The sequence below is a fragment of the Mus pahari genome, chromosome 21, assembly GCF_900095145.1.
Source record: "Mus pahari chromosome 21, PAHARI_EIJ_v1.1, whole genome shotgun sequence".
NCBI classification, from domain to species: Eukaryota; Metazoa; Chordata; class Mammalia; order Rodentia; family Muridae; genus Mus; species Mus pahari.
The window spans coordinates 22859035-22867985 of NC_034610.1; the positions used below are offsets into that span (position 1 = coordinate 22859035).

Genomic DNA, 8951 nt, shown 5'->3' on the forward strand with positions numbered 1-8951 from the left:
CTTCCTTCCTTCCTTCCTCCCTCCCTCCCTCCCTCCCTTCCTTTTACTTTATTATTATTATTATTATTATTATTATTATTATTATTATTATTATTACTATTACTATTATTATTATTATTATTGTATGTCCATTGGTGGGTTTTGCTGCATGCATGTTTATATGAGGGCATTGGATCCCTTTGGAACTGGAGTGTTAGCCACCGGAGTGTTCACAGACAGGTGTGAGCCACCCCGTGGGTGCTGTCAACCAGCGAGCCACCTCTCCGGCCCCTGATGGCGGTCCTTCTCTTTGTCACAAGCAGACCACTCCACCCGCTCCCAGTGCCCAGCAGACCTGGGCCCAGGCATTCGGCGGCAGCCAGGGCGGCGGCAGCAGCAGCAGCAGCAGTCGTCTCAGCCAGTATTTTGAGAAATTTGATGTGAAGGAGTCTTCCTACCACCTCCTTATCTCCCGCCTGGACCTGCACATCTGCGATGACAGCCAGTCCCGAGAGCCAGGTATGCAGAGGCCTGTGCTCATCTGCTCGGCTCGTCCACCACTGTTGGTCTTGGGCAGAGCCTCGGATGAAGGCTCTTCCGACAGACACCGACCTCCAGCCTTCAGCCTTCAGCCTTCAGTTAGCTCCCGGAATCTCAGGCACCACTTGGGACCCAGCCCTCCTGGGGTAGCTCTGTGTTGGCGGGAGGGAGAGCTCTCCAGCCTTTAGAGCGTGCTGGAGCCAGCTGTCACACAGCACACACGGCAGGTCCTTTCCCACCATGCCGATGCAGAGCTTCACGGCCCGAGCCCGACCAGCGTGACCCTTACCTCCCGAGGTCTCCAAAGGCTGGTGTTTGCCAGAGGTTGAGAACCACTGGCGAGGCTTTTAGGAAAAATAAGTTGAGTCTGGGAGAGCCCAGCAGATTTGTCTCTTCCTTAGAGCTGAGGAGTGAAGACAGACCTTGTACGTATCCAGACAGATACTGCCCCAGCTCCACCCAGAACCAGAATGTTCAGAGTTGAGTCATTTTAGTACTGTGTTGTGATCGTCAAATGTGGTGGCACACAGCTTTAATCCCAGCACTTGGGAGGCAGAGGCAGGCGGATCTCCATGAGTTCAAGGCCAGCCTAGGCTACACAGAGGAACCCCATCTCAATACCTCCCTCAGTTATATATACTGTATTTATATGTGTAGAGAGGTTATGTTATGTTAGTGGTATACTTAAAATAGTATCACACATGTCTATTATATTTATTCAGAACAATTGACTTTTTCCTTTATGGCCCCACAGAAGGCAGTAACCTCTCACTTACCTTTGACTGTCCTCGCGTAGGAAGTGAGTGAAATCACTCGCTCACCTGTGTCAGCCCTTTCTCTTCTGTACTCCATGCCTGGGTAGTTGGCTCCTCCTCGCTCTTGTAGTAACTCTACCTCCACATGAGCAACAACAGTATAAACATGGCTTTTCCCTGAGGAAGTGATTATTAGAACACCTACTCTTGTGTAGTAATTTCTTCCCAGTGTTGCCAAGGGCCTTGGAGTGGTGGTGAATGCCTTTAATCCTGGATGGGTCCCTTGAGTCTGAGGCCAGCCCGGGCCACACCGTGCGCTCGCTGGTGGTGTGATGCGCATGTGATCCTATTGCTCTGGAGGCTGTGGCAGAAGTGTTGCCATGAGTCTGAGGCCAGCTTGTGCCACATGACAAGACCCTGTCTCAAGAACACCCTTCCTCCAAATAAAAAGAGCACGCTTTGGCTGTTGTGCAGGTTAAAGCTGTAGTTGCTGGGGGGCGGAAGCAGGAGGATCAGGAGTTCAAGGTCACTCCTAGCTATAGGTAGTATGAGACTAACCTGAGACTCATGAGACCTTCCCTAAAAAGCAATGAAACTCCACAAAGCATTATCAGTAATGATAGGTTTAGATTTCACTTCAATACTAATAGCTTTAAAGCAGCTCATTTAAAACAGTTATTGTTTCTTATTCATGAGTTGAACAAAGGAATCTTTATATATTCTTTTTAGTATATAAAGGACAGATGCAGGCTCATCAGTTAAGAGCACTGGTTACTCTTGCAGGAGGATCAGGGTTCAGGCCCGCAGAGGGCTTCCTAGTGGTTCTGGTGATGCTCGGCTTTCTCTGCTCCTCCAGCGCTGTTCGCTTGTGTCTCTCTCATAGGTGTCTCTGCAAACAGACTCACGGGTGGTGCCATGCAGCTCACCTTCCGCAGGATGGCGTTTGACTACTACCCCTTCCACCGGGCAGGTTAGAGAAACTTCACGTGTAGTGGCATGGCCCCAGACATTTGTGGGCAGAGTTCTGGCTTCAGACCAAGGACATTGCTGCATGTGCTTAGAGGGGGCTTGGAGTCTTTCTGAGATGACATCTCTAACCTGGGTGGTGACTAAGCCCCTCAGGGTCAGTGAGTTTAAAAGCTCTCTAGTAGTCCAGAGCCAGAAGTGGCCCCTTCCTCGAGCCCCCTAGGGAGTGAGAGCTGCATGTGGAGCTTGCTTGGAAGGGGATGGTGGTCTCAGAACACATTTCTTCTTATCTCAGGAACCTCTGAGTTGGGGTTGGGATGTAATTCTGAATTTTGACATCCTGGGGCACTGGACTGTGGTCCTGGACTGAAATCATGTTCTCCATCCCCCAGGTGACAGCTGTAGACACTGGGTGCGGCACTGTGAGGCCATGGAGACCCGAGGCCACTGGGCCCAGCAACTGGTGACAGAGTTTCAGAGTCGGGTGGAGAAGCAGTGTGAGGGGGGCAGTGTGAAGCCCCCGTGGCTGCTGGGGGCGGAGCCTCCCTTCCGGAGGAAAGCAGGCAGGTTTTAGCACCCCAGGAGTCTAGGTGCTCAGCCTTTTGCTGACCGGCCTTAAGGAGCTGGTGGAGGTGAAGCTCTGTCTCCTGGCCCCGGGCTGCCCAGCTGCTTCTAGTGTGATGCCTGTGGCCCTGTCTTCTGGAGCCCCCTCTGTCAGTAGGCGTTGTCTCAGGCTTACCCAGCCAGTCACCGAGCTCCCACCAGGGAGGTTTGGGCTCTCTTTGATACTTCGTGCCATTACTGACCTTGGGTTTTACCTTCTCGATTTTATTAATAATGAGCAATGAATGTGTCTACTTCCTTTTTATTTAGATTCTTTCTCTAGTCCTGGGAAGACCCCTCTCGACAAAAGCCCTACTCAGGGCTGGCAGGCTGCCTTTGGGGCTCCAGCATGGAATCGCTTACGCTCTAGCTGCCTGGTTGTACGAGTAGATGACCTGGACATCCACCAGGTGAGGACACGGGGACACTGGGGTGTGGGGTGTTGAGGAACAACATGAACCAAGATGTAGAACCCAGGACCTGGTGGCCAGTTGGCCAGTTGCTGTTGGGCGTGGCCTCTGAGAGAGGCCTTGGCGTGTTCTCCGAGTGTTGATTACAGCCTCCTGCTGAAATCGAGCTTGGACTGGGTACATGGGACCCATCCCCAAACCAAACAGCAGAGCAGCTGGGGACAGTGCAGAGCGCACGTGACTGTGCCTGGCATGTGCGTGGGAGCCTCCCCTCAGGGGAGGACATTGTTCTGGGTGAGGTGACACAGGCTCGCAGTGACACAGGCTCACAGTGACTTGTGGTTATGCAGGTTTCCACAGCTGGACAGCCAAGTAAGAAGCCATCCACTCTGCTCTCCTGCAGCCGCAAGCGCCACCGCCTCCCGCCTCAGGTGGCTGCCATCCACGTACAGTTCACAGAGTATTACTTCCCGGATAATCAGGAGCTTCCGGGTAAGCTGGGCTGCCATTTCCTCTGATGCCGCTCTTCTCCTTTGTCAACATTGAGGCCACTGTATACGGTCTCACTTGTGGCGAGTCAGTTTTGTTGAAGTTAAAACTCTGCCCTGGGGTGAGGGGTGAGGGGTGAGGGCTCAGTTGATAGAGTGCTTGCCCAGCGTGTGTGACTGACTGGGGAGGTACACACGTAAAATCTCAAAACAGGGAGGTGGAGGCAGGAGGATCAGAAGTTGATAGTCTCTCGAGGTTGCCCATGGCTGGCTACACGTGAGTGTGAGGTCAGCCTGGAGTCTGTGAGACCCCATCTCAAAAGCAGAACAAGGAGAGCCGTGCCGTGTGCAGGGCTACGGTGTCTTTGTTTTTTGTTTTGTTTTGTTTTGTTTTTTTTGAGATAGGGTTTCTCTGTGTAGCCCTGGCTGTCCTGGAACTCACTCTGTAGACCAGGCTGGCCTCGAACTCAGAAATCCGCCTGCCTCTGCCTCCCGAATGCTAGGATTAAAGGCGTGCGCCACCACGCCTGGCTAGGGCTATGGTGTCTTTACTGTTGGGCTAGTGCAATTTGCTGGTCAGCGAGCGTCTGGCTGCCGCCTTGTACATGACATTCTGTTTTCTCCGCTTCCAGTTCCCTGTCCCAATCTCTACATCCAGTTAAATGGGCTAACGTTTACCGTGGATCCCGTCAGCTTGCTTTGGGGAAACCTCTTTTGCCTAGATTTATACCGAAGCTTGGAGCAGTTTAAAGCCATCTATAAGCTGGAAACTTCGAGGGGAACAGATGAGCACTTGGACATCCGACTGGACGCATTCTGGTTGAAGGTAGGGCCAGAGCTGGACTTTGTCACTTGTGGGGAGACACTGCTACATTCTCTCCAAGGTGGTGAACTGTAGTGCTGCTGTATCCACTTGGCAGAAGCAGGAAAACTGGCTTCCGATGCCCTGTGCTTACTGGCATGGCCTTAACTGTGTCATTCTCTCTGAAGGTGAGCTTGCCCCTGGAGACGAGAGAGCTGGCGAAGCTGCATCGCCCCCAGGTGCTGGTCCTCTCCACCTCCGCCATGATTGCCACCAATACCCGGCATGCCCCGCACTGCGCTCGCCCAGACCTCCAGAATCTCTTCCGGGGATTCGCCACCACTGAGTTCTTTCGTTCTGGCTATAGTAGCTTTCCCAAGGCAGCAGGGGGCTTTGGCCTTCTACACATGCTCTTCCTGCATCACGCTTTCCAGATGGACTCCCTTCCGCCGCAGCCTGGCTCCCTCCCTTCTCAGAGGCCAGCCGCCTCCCAGGATCTTTGGTCCCTGCATTTCACCCAGATCTCCTTGGACTTTGAAGGCACAGAAAACTTCAAAGGCCACACCCTGAATTTTGTGGCTCCCTTCCCCTTGTCCATTTGGGCTTGCCTTCCTCTCCGCTGGCAGCGAGCCCAGGCACGGCGACTCCTTTTGGCTTCGGAAGGGAGGCTAAAACCGTCAGCCAGCTTTGGCAGTCCCGTGCACTCTGAAGCCCTTGTCCCCGAGTCTGTGTCCCATCAGAGGTCAAAGACAGAGCGAGATTTGAAGAGCCTCTCAGACTCTACAGATGGCCCGGCGGCGGCGAGAGAAGGTGATGCTGGTGTGGACCACAGAGCCCGTGTGGCAGAACTGGAGGATGTGGCGGACGTTCACATGCTTGTACATTCTGCTGCCCACGTCAGGGTGAGGCTTGACCACTACCAGTACCTGGCCCTGCTGCGCCTCAAGGAGGTGCTAGAGGGCCTTCAGGAGCAGCTGACAAAGGACACAGAGGCCATGACTGGGTCTCCCCTGCAGGACCAGACCATGTGCATAGGCGTTCTCTTTCCTAGTGCCGAGGTGGCTCTCCTCATGCATCCTGCCCCTGGGACTGCTCACGCGGACTCTGCAGGCTCGGACACCACCAGCCTCATAGACTCTGAGCTGTCGCCATCCGAGGACCGGGAGCCTAAGTCTGACGCCTCCTCGGAGCAGGGCACAGTAAGCCCCGAGAAGGTGCCGAGGGACGGCAGTGCTGAGAACCTGGCTGCGTCCCAGGAGAGGCTGCCCAGCGATGGAGAGCTACTGGACCCAGGCCCACGTGCACAGCAGCCAGCAGGGAAGAGCCACGAGGCGGTCGAGTCTCTCCAGGCCAAGAAGCTGAGCCGAACTCAGAGCGTCAGCTCCCCGGCTGCGCTGAAGTCCCCGGAGGACAGGGATGCGGCTCTGAATGGCCAAGGCGAGCCCGTGCCCTTGAGGAGCATTGAGGGGGACCTGTCCAGCGCTATTCACATGACCAAGGATGCCACCAAAGAGGCGCTCCACGCTACCGTGGATCTCACCAAGGAGGCCGTGTCCCTGACTAGGGATGCCTTCAGCTTGGGGAGAGATCGAATGACTTCTACCATGCACAAGATGTTGTCCTTGCCTCCTGCCAAGTGAGTGTTCCTTAGCCTCCTGAGGAGAGGCCTCTGCTTTCCCCTCTCACCCCTGGGCTCCCTGCTCCCTGCCGTGTGCACTCTTAGAGAAAGAACAACTCCTGGAGCTCTTCAGGGTGTTGTAGCCTCAGCTCCCGACACAGATTAGGCTGCACTGGGCTTCTGTATTTTGTCTTTAGCTTTGCTAAAGAAACCAAGACCTGACAAATGCTAGGCAAGTGCCGTTAGCACTGAGCCAGACTCCTAGCCCAAGTAATGGCGTGTTTGCTTGTGTTTTGAGATAAGACAGTGTCTTACTATAGTCCTGCTGGTCTGGAATGAACTCCCTCCCTCCCTCCCTCCCTCCCTTCCTTCCTTCCTTCCTTCCTTTATTTATTTATTTATTTTTTCAAGACAGGGTTTCTCTGTGTAGCCTTGGCTGTCCTGGAACTCACTCTGTAGACCAGGCTGGCCTCAAACTCAGAAATCCACCTGCCTCTGTCTCCCGAGTGCTGGGATTAAAGGCGTGTGCCACCACGCCCGGCTACTTATTTTTTATACTGAAACAAAAGTTTTATTAGTGCTGAAACAGTGAGATGTTTTCCACATAACTTTCTTCTGGCCTTGTCTTCTTGAGTCCTGGCATTACAGGTGTGAGCCATGGCAACTGACTTTGCTGTAATAATCATTGCAGTGGTTATCTTGTAATATATTTGTTAAATTTGATGCCCAGACAGACCCTTGAATCTCCAGTTTATGGCTAGGAATCTGCTGCTCGAGAGGGAGGCTGTGTTCACAGACTCACCTGCTGAACAGAGGAGCCGCCCTTCGCTCTCGCTCTTCGCGGCAGCCCTGTGCCGCTGTCTGCCAGAGCGTTGGAGAAGGGAAGTCGGGCTGAGCTCTGACTGCAAGAGGGTCCTGTGCTAAGTGTGCTCAGAAGGGCAGGAAGAGCGGCTTTGCTGTGACCTGTGGTCTTAGGAAGGACAGTGCCGCCTGAGGCGCCTCTCCTGGGGCGTTGGGTGACTCACAGGCCATGGTGTCACAGCCGAGGAGTTAAGAGCTTTGCTTCTTCTTGTATTAAATACATTTATTTCTTTTTGTGTATGGATGTTTTTACCCTGCAAGAAGGCCAGAACAGGGCATCAAATCCCCTGGGGTTGGGTTTGCAGGTGGTTGTGAGCCACTGTCTGGGTGCTGGGAGTTGATCTCAGGTTCTCTGGAAGAGCAGCCGGGGCTCTTAGCCAGAGCCAAGCTCTCCAGCCCTCATTTCTCATTTTCATGTGGGTATATGTGTGTGTGTGTGTGGGGGGGGGCTTTGGTTGGTGTACATGTGTGTGTGGAGGGCCACGGTGGTGTACGTGTGTGTGTGTGTGTGTGTGTGTGTGTTTGTGTGCGCGTGTGCCACGGTGGTATACATGTGTGTGGAGGACCACAGTGGTGAACATGTGTGGAGGGCCACGGTGGTGTACGTGTGTGTGTGTGTCTGTGTGTGTGTGTGTAGGACCACAGTGGTGTTTGCAATCATTCCTGATCACTCTGCCTCCTGACCCTCTGAAGCAGGACCTCTTAAGTCAAGCCTGGGCTCCCCCATCCATGAAGCCTAGCTAGTTAGCTTGTCTGTCTCTGCCTTCCAAGCCTGAGTTAGCAGTGGGATGCTGTCTCTAATGGCGTTTTGTGGGCTCTGGGCATCTGAGCTCTTGTGTGGCAGCTGCTTTAGCTGAGGAAGGATCTCCCCGGCTCCTTGAGTTATCACTATTTTACTAAAGGCCAGAGTCAGTTTATCTACCGTGCACTTGTCTCCCAGAGCAGCAGGGTGGGGCTACAGGAGTGGCTTAGCTTTAGAGCTGTTGCTGCCCTTGCCGGACTCAAACCCCTTGCTCTCACAAGGGTGGTAGGTAGTTGACCTCTTCTGTGGCTGGCATGACCTCGAATGACCTTGAGATTTAATGGTTCTGGTTGGGATTCAGAAAGGCTCCTGGCAGAGACAAGTGTGTGTTCACATTACCTGTCAGAACTAGGGAAGTGGACCAGCCTGAGGATGGGTGGGCTGAGCTGGTCGGTGATGTTGATTTTGCTTTTAAAACACAGGGAGGCCATGGCCAAGCCAGATGAGGGGGTGGTGGCCCCAGTGAGTGGAGGTGCTGCCCGGCTCCGGTTTTTCTCCATGAAGAGGACAGTCTCTCAGCAGTCATTTGATGGTGTCTCGTTGGACAGTGGTGGCCCCGACGACCGGATTTCGGTGGACAGCGACGGCAGTGACAGCTTTGTGATGCTCTTGGAGTCTGGTATGTGGGAACCTGGTTGCATTATCCCAAGATGGCTCGCTCTGGCTGATGCTCACCCCAGCAGGGTTCAGGTGGAGCGGAGATAGAATAAAACAGACACTTACCTTGCCAAACAAAAGAGAAAATTTAGTACATTTGTTCTTATGGCCTAATCTCCGCATTTCCTAGGTTATTTTTATTTTTAGATTTTGGGGTTTATAATGGGGTGAATGGGGGGTATCTCATGTAATCCATGCTAGCCTTGAAGTCCCTATTCTTCTGCCTCTCAAGTGCTGGGGTCACAGGCATACACCACCACTCCCGTCTCTTACAGGTCACTGTTTAATACTTAAGAAGGTCTTAGTAGTCTACGAGGTCACCTGACCAGGGTCTGTTGTCAGTGACACATGTTTGCTGTCTGATCTTTGTTTTTGTTTTGCCTGTATGTATGTGTATGTGTATGTGTGTGTGCGTGTGTATGTGTGTGTGCGTGTGTGTGTGTGTGTATATATATATATATATATATATA

The 8951-nt window shown here is 53.1% G+C and overlaps 1 protein-coding gene across 1 annotated transcript in view; it reads left to right on the forward strand.

Moving 5' to 3' along the window:
• Uhrf1bp1 (UHRF1 binding protein 1) overlaps positions 1-8951 on the forward strand; it is a 36857-nt gene that overhangs the window by 22259 nt on the left and 5647 nt on the right. The window contains exons 7-14 of the mRNA XM_021221273.2: positions 303-498; positions 2158-2244; positions 2633-2803; positions 3114-3253; positions 3604-3745; positions 4374-4567; positions 4732-6179; positions 8247-8443. Of these exons, the coding sequence (XP_021076932.1) occupies positions 303-498; positions 2158-2244; positions 2633-2803; positions 3114-3253; positions 3604-3745; positions 4374-4567; positions 4732-6179; positions 8247-8443 (2575 nt within the window). The remainder of the gene's footprint in view (positions 1-302; positions 499-2157; positions 2245-2632; positions 2804-3113; positions 3254-3603; positions 3746-4373; positions 4568-4731; positions 6180-8246; positions 8444-8951) is intronic.